General features: G+C 43.3%; 2 protein-coding genes across 9 annotated transcripts in view; one reads left to right on the forward strand and one right to left on the reverse strand.

Annotated features, from left to right (window-relative positions):
* Window positions 1-3,443: 3,443 nt before the first annotated feature.
* MRPL14 (mitochondrial ribosomal protein L14) lies at window positions 3,444-18,259 on the reverse strand. 2 transcript variants are annotated; one of them, XM_035110514.3, is made up of 3 exons: window positions 18,227-18,259; window positions 9,821-9,916; window positions 3,444-4,010 (listed from the first exon to the last, which is right to left on the reverse strand). In XM_035110514.3, the coding sequence occupies exons 2-3, from the start codon at window positions 9,892-9,894 to the stop codon at window positions 3,647-3,649; spliced, it is 438 nt and encodes a 145-aa protein (XP_034966405.2). In that variant the 5' UTR covers window positions 9,895-9,916; window positions 18,227-18,259; the 3' UTR covers window positions 3,444-3,646. The 2 variants fall into 2 exon arrangements, with proteins under 2 accessions (XP_034966405.2, XP_088523475.1); XM_088667349.1 differs by having other exon boundaries at window positions 17,994-18,259.
* Window positions 18,260-18,425: 166 nt separating this feature from the next.
* TMEM63B (transmembrane protein 63B) overlaps window positions 18,426-18,962 on the forward strand; it is a 76,607-nt gene continuing 76,070 nt past the window's right edge. For 2 of the 7 annotated variants that reach the window (XM_088667344.1, XM_088667345.1), the window contains exon 1: window positions 18,889-18,914. The gene's annotated coding sequence lies outside the window, so the exon portion shown is untranslated. Of the gene's footprint in view, window positions 18,609-18,888; window positions 18,915-18,962 lie in introns of those variants that run through there. The other 5 variants (XM_035108186.3, XM_060272925.2, XM_060272927.2 and 2 more) reach the window with 5 other exon arrangements.

Consider the following 18,962-nt stretch of genomic DNA (forward strand, 5'->3'; position numbering starts at 1 on the left):
CATAGAAAGTGAGGTTAGTAACTGCCAGCTCATCATGCCAAACTCTGCCTCCATGTGCCATCAGTTTGTGATTAATTTTGTTCCTGAACCACCATTTTGAGACTAGAGGGCCTCAGGAGCCTTCAGTTGTGTCAAGTGGGTCCTGAGCTTTGGAAGCTTGAGAAGCTCTGAGGTAGATTAAGTGACCACTGATAACTTACACAGAAAACCCTAACCAAAAATACAAAACCTCGCCCAATTCAGAGCAACTTACAGTTTAAAACAGCCACGTTATTCCAAAACAAATTCCAACCTCCAAAAAACAATATGGATTTATGGATGTGGTGGGCATTTTAAGCACTGTAAGGAAGTGTGTAAGAATGAAGCAGAGCATGGATTTCAGACCAAAATGGAGGGGGGGGGTTGCCTCAACTATTCTTATTATATTCCTGTTTTTGGTGCATTAATATGCCATAATGGTTCTCTACTGATATTTCATATGTGTCATGGATGTGAGCAACACTATTCTGTAACTAAAGTCCACCTTGTAGACAGGCACAGAAGGAAGTTGAGGGAAAGGGCACAAATGTTGCTTGTTATACCAGTTTCCCTGAAAATAAGACATACCCATAAAATAAGCTGTAGCAGGATTTCTAAGCATTTGCACAATATAAGCCATACCCCGAAAATAAGACATAGTGATAGGCGCAGTTCTGGAGGGCGCCAAGGAAGAGGTGAGGCTGGACGTGTAATTAAAAAATAAGACATCCCCTGAAAATAAGCCATAGTGTGTCTTCTTGAGGAAAAATAAATATAAGACAGTGTCTTATTTGGGGGGAAAGCGGTAGTATGGAAGCACTTGAAATAAACCATTAATAATAATAATAAAAAAATAAAGAGTCAATGCTGTAGTCAAGAAGGTACAAGTATGAATGAGCATCCAAACAGCTATTTGTCTGTCAGGAACAGTGCCCTTCCTCCACAGTGCTACTCCAGCTGCCCAATGGGCACCTGCACCCCTGCCATTTTCATTCAAAGATACAGGCAGTCAGCATAGAACCTACCTTGCTGAAAAGAAGAACGGGGGGAATCCAGAACTGGAATTTTGCTTGGAAGCTTGTATGACCTTGGTTCTGGCACAGATCACAAATTCCTGGGCTGTGCATGTGCTCAGAGGAACCTTAATTCTTAAGTGTATTTTGCTCCACTACTTTTCTCCAGTTGGTGGACCTTCAGGTTCTAGTAAAAAGCAGTTACCACAAGCCTCAAGTCTGCCCATCCCTGATACAGACAATACTGAACTTGGGTGTAGCTTGGATACAAGTTTGCCTCCTATATTCCTGAGGCTTTCATAAGCAACACAAGACTTTGCAGTAAAACACATGGCTTCAGAACTCAGATTTATTAAGGAAGTCAGTTGAATCTAGCCTCTCTCATAGCCCTCTTTACCAGTGATACATATCTGGCCTTAATATACATTTCAGCTTCAAGGAGCCTGTATTTTAATATTTTGTTGGAAGCCGCCCAGAGTGGCTGGGGGAACCACATTATTATTATTATTATTATTATTATTATTATTATTATTATTATTATTATTCCAGTCCTTTCAACTGACTTGGAAGGGGGAGGCTGTTTGAACAAACGAAACAGCTATGATGGGCATACGGTAATGATTTAAAATGCAAGTAGCAGGAAAATATTGTCATCATTCCTTTAAAGGAAGAAGTGAGGAAACTCTGTCCTGTGGGCTGATTTTGACCAATGACTTTGGCCCAGGAAGCCATTTCCCCCAAATCATGCCCACCTATCAAGTGATAACATGGTCCTGCTGGGTGCTGCTTTGCCAGTGCATTTCCTGCAGGGAACATGGTGGCGAAGCAGACCCCTCCCACCACCACAGGTCAACTTGGCAGGTGTGTGGATGCCTATCCCATTTTTCTTGCAATGGTTGATTTTGAGATGTATTCCCATTTTTCTTTGTTTTAAGCTGCTGTTGTGCATGACTCTTTGTGTGGAAAGGTGGCATACAAATAAATGATGATGATAGCTCAGTTGGTTAGAGCGTGGTGCTGATAACACTAAGGTGGCAGGTTCAATCCTCGTAAGGGACAGCTGCATATTCCCGCATTGCAGAGGGTTGGACTAGACGATCCTCAGGGTCCCTTCCAACTCTATAATACTACCGGTATGTCAGATGAGTGACCCCACCCTGCTGTTAAAGTTGATCTGCAAGAAGAAGGGAGATACAAGATTTGGCCTGCCAAGCCAAAAAGGTCCCTTGCCCCTGCTTTACTTTGATATACATAGTGAGTGGAGGGAGGGGGGAGCATTTGTCATATGCAATATAATACAGGGGTGTTGCTCTTGACCAGGCATTCCCAAACTACGGCCCTCCAGATGTTTTGGCCTACAACTCCCATGATCCCTAGCTAACAGGACCAGTGGTCAGGGAAGAAATTGTAGTCCAAAACATCTGGAGGGCCGAAGTTTGGGGATGCCTGCTCTTGACAGACACATACAGGCTGTGGATTTATATGTATCCCATAAGTCACCACCAGATGGCACAATGAGGGGAGAAAGCCTCAATGTTCACCATAGGAGCAACATAAAAAGCAGATCTTTCATCCTTGGTTCTCACACAATGGTATCACATCTTCAAGGCAGGGTATTGTTTTTTAGTAGCATTTTTCTCACATTCAAACATTTTTATTTTCACATATGCAAGAGCCACTGGGACATAACACAATCTCACCACTGCTAGAGAATATTCCGTTTTCAGTGTTGTTATCCACCGCAAACTGCAAACACACACTTGTATGCTGCCGAAATCCACGAGGTTCATGTGTTTTAAAATTACTCTGGATTTCATCCACTGAAACAAAGTAAAATGGAATGCCACATACCAAGTCACTGCCACAGTCCCATTTTGTCACGCTATAGCGTGCACACTATATTTGCATGTATTAATTCATAACTCTGCTTTCAGTATTTCACAGAATCTGGAATTATTTGGCAAGGACTGAAGGGGGGGGGAGCCATGGAAATCCCTCCCCCAATCCACTGATGGATTCCTTTCATCAGCCAACAGGCAGCATTAGATACCACCCTTTGTTGTGTATTTTTCTTATTTCCTTTCTGCTGCTCTTGAACAAAACTACCAGCTTAATGTTTTGTTGTGCAGTCAGTTATGTATTTTGTTTTTGCTGGTTGGAGCCTGGACGAGCTCGACATTTATCAATACATAAAATGTATTGACAAATGTTCTGGTTTAAGAAAGAAAGAAAGAGAGAGAGAAAGAACACAGACAGGACAAATCGGGAGATTAACACAGGATATTAGCATTCAAGCCTAGTTTGCTCCTCCAATTGGGTCATATCACATCTTCTGCCTTCCCTAACCCTTCTGCCTCGCCCTGCCCTCCCCAAAGGCAACAGCCATGCAAAAAAAGCTACTGGATTTACAAATGGATTAACAATCTTGAGCTTTAATCATATCATGTCGCAAATGTCACTGCAAAGGACAACAATGTGGCTTTCAAAAAGAAATCTTAAGCTGACGTGTTTTCAACCCATATGCCAATGCAAAACTTCCCCTTATTATTGTTTTACTTAGGTTCAGAAGGGTTGGGGGGGGGATAGTGCTACTTAACTGGATGTTCCCTTATTTGTCACACAAAGTTCTGGGCAATGGCCAACACTTTCGAGAATTCTTGCCGCTTCCGCAGCAGAGAGGGTATTGGGGTTTTGATTCTCGTCCCTACTGGGTTCCCGTTGTCTTCAATGAGCACCACGTTGTTAGAGTCAAACCTGGGAGTCATGCGAGGGCCCGGCATCCTGTGGCCAACGATTAAAGCCTTTTTCTTCTCCCCTTTGATAGCCAGAAGGATCTTGTCGCCGACTTTGCCCACTCCGTTCTTGGTGTACACATGGATGCATTTCGGAGGCCGGTGGTATGGGGTGTTTCCCAAAGTGCTGTTATCTACAACTCGCACACGTGTCATCTTCTGTATTGCACCACACACACCGCTGATGCTGCCGAAAGATAAGTTCAAAGGCAATAACAAGTCAGACCAATGGTAGCAGTCCTAATCAAGGACTATGCTGTTTAAAGCCGAAAACTCTAAATACGCTGCCACAAAGGCAGTTTAATACATTTAAATCAACAGTGGATAGCATGAGAGGGTCGAAGGACAGCTTTTTATATATAAAGCAACCTAAGAAATGCAATTATTTTCAAACTTTTGCCCTTCAGAAAGTAGCTTTCCACACAAGCTTATCTACTAAGGAATTGCTAGCGTGTGATAAGAATTGCAGAGGATTCTGGGAAGTATTCTAGGGTGAATAGAAAGAAGCCATCTCACAAACAGAGGGCTGGGATGGGGGGAGTTAGCCCATTTCAATGTGAAGGTTGATTCCTCATAGAAACCAGATGCTGATAAGGAAGGAACTGGTCTTGTGGGTTTTTCTGTCTTCCACCGAAACCAGCCATCCCCAACCTTCGGCCCTCCAGATGTTTTGGACTACAATTCCCACCATCCCTGAACACTAGTCTTGTTAGCTGGGGAGCACGGGAGTTGTAGGCCAAAACATCTGGGGGCCGCAGGTACCCTAAACCATGGGTAGGCAAACTAAGGCCCAGGGCCCGGATCCGGCCCAATCGCCGTCTCAATCCGGCCTGTGGACGGTCCGGGAATCAGAGTGTTTTTACATGAGTAGAATGTGTCCTTTTATTTAAAATTCATCTCTGGGTTATTTGTGGGGCATAGGAATTCATCCCCCTGCCTCAAAATATAGTCCGACCCCCAACAAGGTCTGAGGGACAGTGCTGAAAAAGTTTGCTGACCCCTGCACCTAAAGTGTGAAAGAATTGTACAGTGGTACCTCAGTTCACGATCGCTGTGGTTTGTGATCGATCGGTTTGTGAATGCCGCAGACCTGGAAGTGCTTACATCCGGGTTCCGTGGCACGTGGATGTGCAGAAGTGATCTGCGCAGCACGCACATGCACAGAAGCGATCTGTGCAGCAAGCACATGCGCAAAAGCGATCTGCGCGGCGCGCACATGCGCAAAAGCGCTCTATCGGCGCTTCACACACATGCAGAAGAGGCGCTCCATTTATGGACTGCTCGGGGAGCAACCGGCTCCCCGGAACCAATTGCATCCATAAACTGAGGTACCACTGTATACAGAGCTATATATATTTCATTGAAAGCAAGTCCCACTAAACACAGTGAGGCTTACTTCTAAGCCCGCACTGTTAAGACTCCAAATGATTCCTGAGCTGTTACCATCATGCCTTACTATTACAAGTAATGTTTACTCATTCAGTATTTGTAAAGCCATACAATTATTTATTTTTAGAGTGAGATAAAACACACGCTGGGTGATCCTTCAGTCAAATCATTTTCTGAAATACTTTTTTTTTTATTAGCTATAAAAATTTATACGCCAAATGACCAAACATTGTTCAGAAGGCAAGCAAGGGATTCTTAAACTACAGTACCTGGTACTTAGGGGACCTAATAAGGATTTGAAACCGGCTTCTCTACTAGAATGTTAATTTCTCATAAGAGACTTCTGCTAATTAGATACTAGTCTGACAGGTTTTCCTGGGGTTTTGCGTCTTTTTTGCCTCTTCTGATAAAGAGGAAAGGATTAGAGAGACAGAGTGTGGTTGGTGAGAATCCATAAGTGACTTCTGAACACTTTCTCAGCAAGGAAAAGCAATTATTTTTATTAAAAACAGGCATTAACCAGACAAATTAATGGAACACATCCAGATGAGATGTCAGATTTGTTGATCAGAAAACGTATTTTGGTATCTCAGTTCTCAATATTACCACCACTTTTGGTAAATTTATGAATTGTTTATCTCTTAGAAGCAGTTCATTTTTGACCCCTCCCCTTTATATAAAAATAGTCATTAGTTTTTTTCTTAAATAACTGGATGGCCTTCTTATCAGGAGGTCCATTCTGTATGATGTCTGAATTGGGCCTTTAGTGTTGTGGCACCTGCCCTTTGGAACCCAATGGGTGTTGGATTAGAAATTGTATTTATATATGTAATTGTTTCTATATAACTTTTAATTGTACTGTGAAAGACACCAGAATGCTGACTCAAACAGAACAGGCCTTGAGAACCCACTATGGCATTTGTTTATTTTTAACACCCATTTCCTCTTTAGCAACTCAGAGCATGTGGTACCCTCACACATGACCCCTTCCTTGAGATCTGCTTGCTTCTAGGTTGAGATAAAAAAACAATTACAGACTAGATCCTCAATCTGAGTTATGACTCAAGCTGAGAAAACCACTGCAGCAAAATCTGAAAACCTCAACTTTAGAACCACCTCCTGCCCCCCTTCAGCTCTCAGTGAGTGGAAAATAATAAAGTTATTGCCATCAGTGAATTACTGTCTTCATTCAAAAGGAGACACAACTAGAGAATGCTCTATGGCTTTGAAGCACCAACACCCATGCACCATGCCGATTCAATGGGACCCATAAGTCTCCATCTTAGCTCAAGTGGAGCCCAAGGGCTGGCTGAAGTTGTTGACTTCCGTTGCATCCTTCTGCCTCTGTGATATAAAGCCAGATATAGGAATTAAAGCAGCACAAACCTATTTGATCTTTAAAAGCTTGTACATAGCTCAGTGAAGGAGCACATGGTTTGCACACAACGGGTCCCACGTTCAGTTCCTTGATCTCTCCAAGGAGGGTTGAGCAATCCTTCTCTCTGAAATCCTAGGCAACTACTGCCCGTCTAAGCTAGAGGGACCAATGGTTGCCTCTGTTTCTAGGTCTGGCAAATCTGAAGAGGGCAGATATGCAAAATGGCAACATAAAGCCAGACAGACTAGAGCAGCAGATTTTTACAAACCTAGACAGCCTATTAAAAAGCAGAGACAGCACCTTGCCGACAAAGGTCCGTATAGTTAAAGCTATGGTTTCCCCAGTAGTGATGTATGGAAGTGAGAGCTGGACCATAAAGAAGGCTGATGGCCGAAGAATTGATGCTTTTGAATTATGGTGCTCTTGAGAGTCCCATGGACTGCAATAAGATCAAACCTATCCCTTCTGAAGGAAATCGCGCCCTGAGTGCTCACTGGGAGGACAGATCCTGAACCTGAGGCTCCTATACTTTGGCCACCTCATGAGAAGAGAAGACTCCCTGGAAAAGACCCTGATGTTGGGAAAGATTGAGGGCACAAGGAGAAGGGGACGACAGAGGATGAGGTGGCTGGACAGTGTTCTCGAAGCTACCAACATGAGTTTGACCAAACTGCGGGAGGCAGTGGAAGACAGGAGTGCCTGGCGTGACCCCCATGTGGTCACGAAGAGTCAGACACAACTAAACAACAACAATTAATTGATGAATATGAATGAAGAATAAAAAAATTTAAGACGGTTCCAGAAAGCATACTGGCCTGTGGGACAGAAACTTACTATGCACAGCACCTAAGGAAATGTGCACCTGTGCACAATGAGATCTGCAAGGGAAACCTGCCCGACTTCAGTGCCAAACTAGAGCCTCAAGGCAGTTCCCACTTTTTGTTTACAATGCCCACTCGAGAAATTCATGAACAGCCAGTTTCTCTCTCGGGAACTCTCTTATACCACAAAGTATTCATTATACAATGAACCACAAATGTCAAGGGTCTTTGTTCCCTCTTGAACATGAAGGATTTGGCAGAAATATTCCCCACAAAGAGTAGCACGTTAAATGCCGGGGGGGGGCAAATACCTGTACACATCTGAACTTTGGAACATTTTTGTGAATATACAAAGCCAAAATATTGCGTCAGACCATTAAATCCAAGCAGCCCCATGTCTACGAGTTCAAACGCCAATGGCTTGACAAGGTCTGAGACTGGGATCATTCCTTGCTCTGCTACTTAAAAGCCTTTTAAGGGAAGATGCCAAGAACAGAACCTGCCTACAACAGGAGAAGAATATGGCAAGGGAAGGAAAGAAACAGATTTAACCCTTATCCATCCCAGGTAGTTCTGCAGGTAAAATAAGATTGTGTTCACAGGTGTATGTAACTGCACAGGGTCACAAAAAACACAATGAAAAGCTCATATTTGTATTTGGAAGACTCTTATTTTTCAGCCTACTGCTTCTACAGGAGAAATTTTGCAGGGAAAGGGATATAACAGTGCTTTTTTTTTATTCTGTTTCTCTGAGTTGCTATAAGCAGTTGTCACCTTTTCTCTAGCTATCTCTAGCTTTGTTGGATGTTTCTGCTCTCCAGCTCCTTGGCCTGCAATTCAGTAGCAGGATGTGGCACAACCCCAGGTTCACCGTACAAGAAAATCTTTAAGGATCCCACCTGTGGGAATGATTTTCCTGTGCTTCAATAAGATGAAACCACAAAGTTGTAACTCCTCTAGTTAAAAATGGATCGAAGAAGGAATTAAAATAAATGCCTGCAATGATATTTGACCTCTTTTCTCCTAAGAATGTATTTCTCACAGACATCAGAAATAAATACATTCACAATGGTTGGTAAATATACCATATGTAAGAACTCATTCTCATGCAATGGAAAATGTATGCAGTCCATATTTTTGTTTCCTATTACGATATTTTTCCGTGTATAAGCCTAGGTTTCTTCCTTAAAATAATGTCAAAAATTAGGGGGGCATCTTGGTTGGAAGGGGGGATACTTTTTTGTTTTAAAAAAAGTTATTTATATCACACTTTTTCCTTCACCATAGAACCCAATACAATATGCATACAGTACCCAAGTGGTCTCCCATCCAAGCACTGGCCATACCCAAAGCTGCTCACTTTCAGCACATAGGTGACCTCATGTGCCTTCAGACCATACCTTGAAACAACAGAAAGACTACAGCAAATTTAAGTTGGTGAAAGACTTCATATAGCGCCTTACCACTGTGAATACTACTTGCTGTTTCCTAGCTTTTAACACAGTGACACTTTCTTCTTTGAGCAATGCAGAAAACCATTACTTAAAAAAACACACAAAAAAAAATTCAATTGCACTTTAAAACAACTGCATTATAAAACTTCAAGGTATTGGAAGGATGTCTTGGATGCACTAGACTCAAAATTATCAACTACTTGCTAAGCTAAACAAATTGAGATTTGTCAAGGGGCATTGTTGACTGAATTTATCAGTTAAGACTAGAAAGAAATAACCTCCAAGTGGAAATCTGTTCAAGACATGACTAGATTATTAAAGGACAATGCTATACACACCTGCTCAGAAGAAAACCCCACAGAGTTCAATGGGACTTATGCTCAGGTAAATATATTAGTGGAACACCCTCCCATCAGATGTCAAAGAGAAAAACAGCTACCAGATTTTTAGAAGACATCTGAAGGCAGCCCTGTTTAGGGAGGCTTTTAATGTTTAATAGATTATTTTATTTCATTTTTCTGTTGGAAGCCGCCCAGAGTGGCTGGGGAAACCCAGCCAGATGGGTGGGGTATAAATTATTATTATTATTATTATTATTATTATTATTATTATTATTATTATTATTACACTACAGACTTTAATTATATGGGAATGGCAAAGTTAACAAATCATATTAGGACAGGAGGTGGCATATATAAGTATAATGATTTTCAACTGAGATGGGATTTTTAATTATTTTAACCACTGGAACAAACCAGGAGTATTCTTATCAATAGGATAAATTCATGAAATACAGTCCTGTACAGTAAACCATAATCAATGCAATCTTGTAATTTTGCTTTTATAGAAAATAGGGAGGATTCTGACAAATGAACACTAGGTTTGCTTCATCTGATTCATGTGCTTGTAAATATACTCCAGAGTAAAAAGCCATTATCTGTATTGGAACACATACCTGAAATTTCGCTGATTTGTTGCTCTGTTTATTTGGGCCAGAAAAAGCTCTGGGTACTTTTTCCAAAGCGCCATCAGGATTCTGGTATTAAAAAACCTGGGCAAGAAACAAAAAATTACTAATAACATACTACTATTGATGGTTACAATTTTTATAAAGATAAATCAAACTATCAATTCTATGGGATACATTCAGGGGGGAGGATATTCTGTTGCGGTGTCCCCGAAAGCCCTCAAAAGCATGCATTGTATTGTTAACAAAGCGCAGCAACATTCCCTCCTCAGATCAGAGTCAACGCAACTCAGTTACATATAACACAATGCTACTGTATTTAAATAATAATAAAAAGCACTGCAGTGCAGCTCTCTTCTTCAAGGGCATAGATCCTTTCTGTACAAGCATCCTCCTACCCTTACAGCTGTCGGTTTTCACAGCCACAGGCATTTTAAGAATATCTGTGCATGGAGGGAGCAAAAGCCCACAACTCTTAGTTAGCTATACAACAGAACCATTTAGCAGTCACAATAAATTCATTTTCAAAATACTAAAAGCATCAAAAGATATACTAATTTATTTGCTGGCACGTTTTAAAGGAAGCTAGCACAGATATAATAACTTTTATATGCCTGTTGTCTTTGTCCATGGAGTTTTCTTGGCAGGGATACTGGAGTGGCTTGCCAGTTCCTTCTCCAGGTGGATCACGTTTAGTCAAAACTCTCCACTATGACCTGTCCATCTTGGGTGGCCCTGCATGGCATAGCTCATAGCTTCTCTGAGTTATTCAAGCCCCTTCGCCATGACAAGGCATTGATCCATGAATTATGGTGCTGGAGGAGACTCTTGAGAGTCCCATGGACTGCAAGAAGATCAAACCTATCCATTCTTAAGGAAATCAGCCCTGAGTGCTCCCTGGAAGGACAGATCGTGAAGCTGAGGCTCCAATACTTTGGCCACCTCATGAGAAGAGAATAATCCTTGGGAAAGACCCTGATGTTGGGAAAGATTGAGGGCACTAGGAGAAGGGGTCGACAGAGGACAAGATGGTTGGACAGTGTTCTCGAAGCTACGAACATGAGTTTGACCAAACTGCGGGAGGCAGTGCAAGACAGGAGTGCCTGGCGTGCTATGGTCCATGGGGTCACAAAGAGTCGGACACGACTAAACAACTAAACAACAACAACAGCACAGACATTTTAAACAAGTTTGGGGGACAAGATTTTAAAGAGTATATCAAAATTAAGTTTTTATGTTTTATCTGTATACTATTTGGAGGTTTTATTTGGTTTTTAATCAGAAAGGAGTCTTAAAATTCAATGGGAATATAATCTTAAAATCAGACCCCAGCCAGCATAGAGCCAATTCCAAGGGGCTAAAAGGCCCCCCCCCCATTTTTTGAGGGGGCTGCCCCCCCAGTTGGGCATTGCTATTCAAATGGTGTCCATATGCTGCATCTTGGGATCAATTATGCCAGCCAGTGATATTTCTAGAACGGGAATCATAACAAATTCCCAAAATGGGAATGGGAAGAGGGCAGAAAATGAGAAGAGGGCAGAAAAAAGGCAGGAGGATTACTACATAGTGCTGGGGAGGAATCAGCACTTTGGGTGTGTATAGGTATCAGTGATGTGAAGATATGTAGTTGTGTGTTCCTGGAAGCAAAATATAGGTTGCCAGGGAGGAGTTTGAAAGCTGGGGCCTTCAAAGCAGCTTTCTACAAAATGCTACCAGTTCCACTTGCAGGGCTACCTAGACAGGTGTAGCTGTGTAGTCTCAGTGCATGAATGAGATAGTGGTAATGGCAGTTTTGGATTTATTTGGAGTTTGGATTTGTTAGTCGCTGAGAATATTTTGGGACAAGCTGGGCCTGATCAAAAGGGACAGGGCTCCACTTGAACTGGGAAGGAACCAGATTTCTGATGCTTGAAATAAAAAAGATGGCAGAGCGGCTTTTAAAGTGATTGTTGGGGGAAAGCCAACAGAAGCTGAGGAGCATCCAGTTCAGAACAAATCATCCCCCAGGGATGAGGGAGGGACATATTTATTATAATTCAAATGGGAAGCGGGCAGAGCTAAGCACTGAGATTGCTGGAGCCCATGATAGCTATTCAGAGAAACCAAAGCACCATAGGTTAAATGCAAGTGCCAAAGACACTTGGAAAGAAATGCTGTATATACAGTAAGTGTTTGTATAGCAATGCTAGAAGACTAAGGCAAGACAGAGAAGCAGGAGTGCTTGGTCTCAGAGGAGAGCATACATACAGTGGGAATAAAGAAAACCTGGTGAAATGGAGGAAACCAGTGGAGCATCATTATCTGTGGATACAAAGCCTATAGAAAGGCCACAAAAGGACATACCGTATTTTTCCTTCCATAAGACGCACTTTTTTCCTCCTAAAAAGTAAGTGGAAATGTCTGTGCCTCTTATGGAGCGAATGTGTGGTCCCTGGAGCCAAATTGCCTAGGGGCTAAAGGCAGATCATGCTTTTTTAAAAGAAAGAAAGAAAGAAAGAAAGAGCTAAAGGCTAACAAGAGGGAAAGAGAAAGGAACCCGCTCAGCAGCTGATTGTAAGAGATCTGGGAGGGAGATAAGAGAGCTAGCTCTCTTGGCCCCTCCTGACCCCTTGCCTAGGCCTCAATTGTTGTCTTCAGAGGGAGACATGTGACTGGCTGATTAGATTATCTGTCTGGAAACTGTAGAAATGGGTCCCTTTCCTAGAGATTAGATTAGATTATCTGTCTGGAAACAGTAGAAATGGGTCCCTTTCCTAGAGAAGTTGCAGAACTGTGAGTTGAACCCCATAAAAACAGGATTTTTTTCCCCTTTGCAACTCAGCAACTTTGAGCTGATCCTAAAAAATGGAGCTTTCCCCCTTTGCAAAAAAGCTGCACAACTCTGAGCTGACCCCCCCCCCTCAAAAAAACTGGGGGTTTTCCCATTTGCAAAAAAAGCTGCACAACTTTGAGCTGATCCTTTAAAAAATGGAGCTTCCCCCCTTTGCAAAAGAAGCTTCCTCAAATATTTAACGGGCTGGGGGGGCAAAGGCACCTAGGCCTCTAGGAGTTGGCTGCTATGCCTAGGACAATTCAAGAAAGCAAAAAAAAAAATTCTTGTTTTCCTCCTCTAAAAACTAGGTGCTTCCTATGGTCAAGTGCGTCCTATGGAGTGAAAAATACGGTAATGGAGGCAGTGTCACTCTGCACTTCAAAGACGACATATAACTCAACAGGCAGGAACTCTTCAAAGGGCCAAATTCCTCCACAGAATATCTATAGGTGGTGATACCAAACCCAAAGAATAATTTAGTTTCCTCCTGACCATAACAGAGAATGAAATCAAAAAGGCATCCCAAAGAGGAAGTGCTGTAGTAATGGGTGACTTTATTTACCTTCCCATACATTTGGCATATGCATTCTTCAGTAGTGCAAAGGATTAAAATTTAATAATACCTAAAATGATTGTGTACTACATAACTATGCCCTAGAACAGTTTGGTCACAAAATCAACCAGAGGGGTTAGCCCTGGACTTAACTTTAAGTGGTTCCAACAAACTGGTGCAAGATGTAGGTATTGTTGAATCAGTTTGGAACACTGAGCATAGTGCTATCAAATTCAATTCATGTGTAAATGGACAATTGCCAAGAAATTCCAACAGAGGCATTTGACTTCAAAAGAGGGAACTTCCCAAATATTAGGGGATTGGTAAAAATGAAGTTGAAAGGCAAAGTCAAGAGGGTCAAATATCTGCAAAATGCTTGGGAGTTATTCAAAAACACAGAGGCTCAACTGGAATGCACCAGCAGAGGCAAGAGGATGCTTGCATAGTTAACAAGTAATTCAAGGAAATTACTGGAAGAAGGCTTCCTTCAGAAAATGTTCTAGTCCAAATGAGAACAAAAAGTAACACAAACTTTGGCAAAGGAAACACAAGCAGACAATAAGGGGTACAAAAAAGAATCTGAGGATCCCATTGCTAAAAACATGGTGAACCACCACAACAAAATCTGAAATTAGCAGCAAATTAAGGAGGCAGCTAGACTTTGGATGACAAGGGTATGCTAAAGGAGAAAGGGGGGATTGCAGAGCAGCTGAATTAATTCTTTGCAATTAATTGTCTTCACAGATGCGGATACACGGCAGAACTCTGGGCCTGAACTAACCCTCTCAAGAGAGGAGTCTGAGACACTGGGACAAATATATGTGCAGGTAATTTTTAGGGCGGAAGAATATTCAGTTGTGTAACCTGCAGTCTGACACAGGCTTACTATCTCAGGGATGGAGCTTTCTAGCATATAGTCATAAGGAACAGAGGAAATTTTAGTCATCATATTTGTGCACCAAAACATTAAGTGCCTTATTAAAAATCACCACCCATACCCAACTCCGTAAACGTATTTTATTCCTGTCCTGCCACACAAGCAAATCTAGAACAATTCCAGAAAGTTGCATTCCAATGAGCAGAACAGTAGAACACTTAATACACGGTGGCCTGAAAAGCACCTACACAAACACACCTTCTCTTATCTGTTGGGTCTACTGCTGAGGCCAGCCAGAAAATAATGTAACCTGCTTGGGGAAAAACAAAGCATACAATTGCCTAAGAATCTGGACGTTTCAGCAGCCCTAGCACGTTCCTCTTTGATGTCTTGCTTCCAGAAATATGATGTGGCACTTAGAAATGTGAAGTATTGTGCAAACCTACTTTTAGTTACGGGTCAAAAAAGCACTTCACTACTCTTGTGTAGCAAGGTGCAAGCTCTGTGAGAAGGAATATAAGCTTCAAAGAAGCTGTATGGTATTATATTGTTGCTCAGCATTAAGATAGCCCAGCAGGCCTTTAGCCTCATCTTTCACATCTCCAGGCCTACCCTAAGCAACATCCTTGCATGCCTTCTACAGTGAACATAGCCTGCACCGCACAGCAAGCATGGCCATAGCAGGAAACACAGACATATTCATGCTGATAAACTCCAACTGCTCAATAGGAGCCTACACCCTAGGGAAAAAGCTCAAACCCAGCTCCATTCCAGGTCACTCCTGAAGAACACCCCATCATGATTGGCTAAGCCAGCTTGGAAGCAGAAAAAAAGGAAACATTTTCAAGCCCTCTGAGTGAATAGTGCCGATACACATGCAACAGAACACAGAAAATGCAGCTTGTGAGAGATTGTAGATCTTTACCTATAATCGGGGGTGGGGGGTGGGTGGGTTCCCATTTATGGAAAAACCTCGACTGCAATCAAGCACCTTCCTTCTCATGTAATATGGGTCAAGCAAATGCCTCACATGAGTGCAGATAATACAGTAGTACACAACAGTAGTACACAAACTGGCTTTTTAAAACACAACCTCACCTTTTCACTTAGCATGTAGCCAGTTACTACGTATTCCCATTTCACACACAACTTTCTCATCAAGAGTTCCAGGATCCACAACATTGGAGTTGGGAGGCAGTGGGGGGATAGCAAATGGAATAAGGTAACAGTTTTCCCATTGTTTCAGTTCATCCTGCCTGTAACTCCAGATGTCCCCTTCTCAGGAAACAGACCTTTTTCTTCAACATGACAAATCTATACAAAAAGTTGGATCCCTTCCATTTTGCAGTTACCCAGATCTGTACCATTTCCACATACTGGCTGATTCAGCTTTGGTGTCCTCAGCAGTCTGTTCCTATGGATGTTTCCTTGGAATTGAGTCCCACTGAGTTATACTTGCACACCAAGTACGTGTGCACTGGACTGTGCTGCCTTAGTTTATATCGGGTTGCCATACGTTTGGATTTTCCCAGACATATCCAGAATACTGCAGTCGGCAGCAGTGTCTGGGCAGAAATTGGGAAAATCCAGACGTATGACAGCCCATGTCGGCAGTGCCGTTTTCCCATTAAAAAAAATACCTCAAAAACGGCATTTATTTATTTTTTGTAATTTTGCCTTAAAAGCTCAAGAACTCTGGGCAAAACTAAAGAAAACTCAACAATATTGCTTAAAAAAAGCTGAACAGATTCTGTTCAGATTTTCACTGTTTGAAATATGGCAACCCTAGTTTAGACATGTTTATTTGGCAAATCTGATTCTAAAGTAGCATTTTTACTGTAGCAATTAGAATTCTATTTAGTGAGTTGTGTACACTCCTGATTTCAAACCACAGAAGAGAGCAATTTTTGGAGTAAGAACATGACCAAAAGGTATCAAATGTGAACAATGGCCACATGCACTGCAATGTGTTACACTGCCTCTGTAGCTTCCACAAGCTCATTATCAGTTACTTTTGCACAATAATCTACAATCCACTAACTTGCATTGTAAATGGAATCAGGACCAGAGTATCAATAACTTTACCTTTAATCTATTCAAGGTCTGCTTGCAATTTTGGCCAATGACTGAGGGAGCCAAGTCTACAAACAGAAAGAACCTTAACTTAGCAGCCTCCAGTTTAAATTAAAAGGTTGCAACACCCTCAGCCTCCAGTTTATTGTTAGCAGAAATGTAACAAGATGTTAAACTTGCGCAAACAGGAAGTCTAAGTCTCAAAATCCAAACTTCATTTTAAGTCCTTAATGCAGGCTCCCTTGGCGTATAATTATATAAGGGGTTATTGTTTGATTAAAGAAATGTTAGCATAGCTGCCAAGTTTTCCCTTTTCTTGTGAGGAAGCCTATTCAGCATAAGGGAATTTCCCTTAAAAAAAAGGAGAACTTGGCAGCTATGTGTTAGTGAATTGTTAATGTGCTGTTGATACAGTTTTGAAGGGAAAAGAGCATTCTCCCTTTGTTTTTAGATTATACATGCTCATGTCACAGCAGGTACCATCTCTGAAGACATTTCCCCCAGTGTGAGAAGAGGAAAAGTGAAAAGACCTATAAACACGCACCTGCTACCTATGGATTTGAAAATACTTGCTTTTTTTTCAAAAAAAGTTTTTTTTTAAAAAAAATCTGATGCCCAGTAATTGGGAGCACACTTTTAATTGGTCCAAAGCACATTGTAGTGTAGCCCCAAATACTATTAAATGTGATGATTTCAAAGATCAGATTTGACCAGGGATTTTGCATTTAAGAAACTGGTCCCAAAATACTGAAACAAGACACACCTGCAGGACCCAGAGCAACAAGTTTCTGACAGTAGATACTGGAGACAAATGTAGCAATAAACCAGCAGGACGGAAGTCTCTAACAGTCATTAATATGTACTGAACAAAGATCAAGGTAGGTCAACAAGTATGCTGCAAAAGAACTGTAAGTGGGCCTCAAGCCACAGTCTTATCATTACCCAGTACAGAAAGAGCTGAATCCTGGAGACTGGGTTCAAATCTGACCTTTACTTCGGAAGTGCTATGTCGCTTTGTTTAAAGTGTGGAGTTGTTGTTAAAGTGTCAGGCCAGACAGTCACTATCTGTTACAGTAACCTACTTCCCAGGGTTGAGGCTAAAATGGGAAGGGAAACAGGTCGGACATGAATGCCACCCTGAGCTTCTTTGAAGAAGGGTAGGGTAAATTTAAAAAACGCAGCACCTTGCAAATTAAAAACGATGTGCAAATAAGTAGTTGTAAACACCCACGCTCATATGCGAGATCCTTTTGAATCCAAGGGGGTTGCCCTGCCTGATTGTTTACATTTCATCTCAGAAAAAAGTCCAACCAGGCATACTCCCAAGTAAAGTGTGCATAGGACAGATACTTTACTCTCAAATAAAGTAGCAATGCCAAGCATGCAAACTAAAAAGTAAGTGCCGCTTAACTCAAGTGTAAACATGCCCAGGACTGGACTTGTAACTCATTTTAGATCGGGGCTGTCTTATTACTATGATGAGCTGCCTGCATTGCCTACAGCAGTGCTAGCTGGAAACGCTTCCCGCGCAGTTAAATGTGCAGAGGATCCTGCTGCTAATGCCCTTATTATGATGGCAAAGCGTGAAATCCCAAATCCACCCACACGGGAGTAAATCCTACTGAAAACAGAGGCCCTGATTTGTGAACAAGGTATGTTTAGGGCCGCACTGCAAGGTTGCCCCCTGGTGCTGACTTAGTAGGGCAAGAGCTCTTCGGGCATCCCGAAGGGAACCGGCTCCGTAGGGCATGCGCTCTTCCGGGTCAAGGCTGCAATCCCAAATATATTTATCTACCCCATTTATCTATTATGCAACCCCAAATGCATTTATCGAGAATGCACGCACGGGACCGTGCAGCACCGCTTGCTACCGGTATGCACGGAAATCCCCGGGACCTTCGTCCGAGGAAGCCTGCACAGGTTGAGGCTGCGGCTGATCTGGCCTCTTTCCCGCAAGCAGAAGCGAGCCCCGTCCCCGCCGCTGGCTCCCCTCCCACTCCCGCGTTGCGGGGCGCCGCAGGGTAGCCGAAGGACCCCGGAGGGCAAAGAAAGACACACGCGCGCACCCTTAAAACTCACAGGCTCCTCGGGCCCAGGCTCCCTTCCAAACGCGCAGGCGCAAAGCAGCACAGCCGCGCATGGCAGGGCCCGGCAACAAACCTGGGAGGGGGCGCGTGCGCACAGCGCGAGGCGGGTGGAGGGAGGGGAGACTCCTCGCTTTCTCCGCCCGCCCCTTTCCCTAGTCTCCTGCCTGCGCCGGGCGAAAGGCCACGCCTCCCTGCGCGGCTCCCTCCCCTCTTATTCCCGAAACCGAGAAGCCGGAGCTGGGAGGCGCGAGTCCAGGAGGAGAGGGGAGGTTGGGGCGCCTGTTCCTCGGCGGAGGGGCGTCAAGCGGGAGCCCCGCGCTGCAAGGGCGAGGGAGCAAAAATACCGGAGGAGCAGCTCTGCCTTTGACAGTGAGGTAAGTCGCCGGGGAGGTGGCTGCAGCTGCTGCTGCCTGTGCCTGGCAATGCCCCTGCGCTCCCTTCTCGCCTCCTCCTCTTTCCTGCCGGGCTGCAGCAATAACAGCTCCAGAGCCCCGTTTCCAAGGGCGCCCGGGACGTCTTGGCCATCCCCTTGGCGGAGCCTTTCGGGGCGAGACGGCTCCCGGTGGCGCCTTCTTTTTCCTCCCACCTACCTTGCCAGTGCGGTATCTGTTTACTCGCGAGAGAGCGCGCTGCTTTGCTCCCTCTTGCCTCGAGGTGGAACAATGGCAGCGGAGCCCAAGGTAGGGGAGGTGGTGAGAGGGTGCCGAGCAAGGTCTGCCGCTCGCTGG

This window comes from Zootoca vivipara, chromosome 3 (genome assembly GCF_965207765.1).
Source record: "Zootoca vivipara chromosome 3, rZooViv2.hap1.1, whole genome shotgun sequence".
NCBI lineage: Eukaryota > Metazoa > Chordata > Lepidosauria > Squamata > Lacertidae > Zootoca > Zootoca vivipara.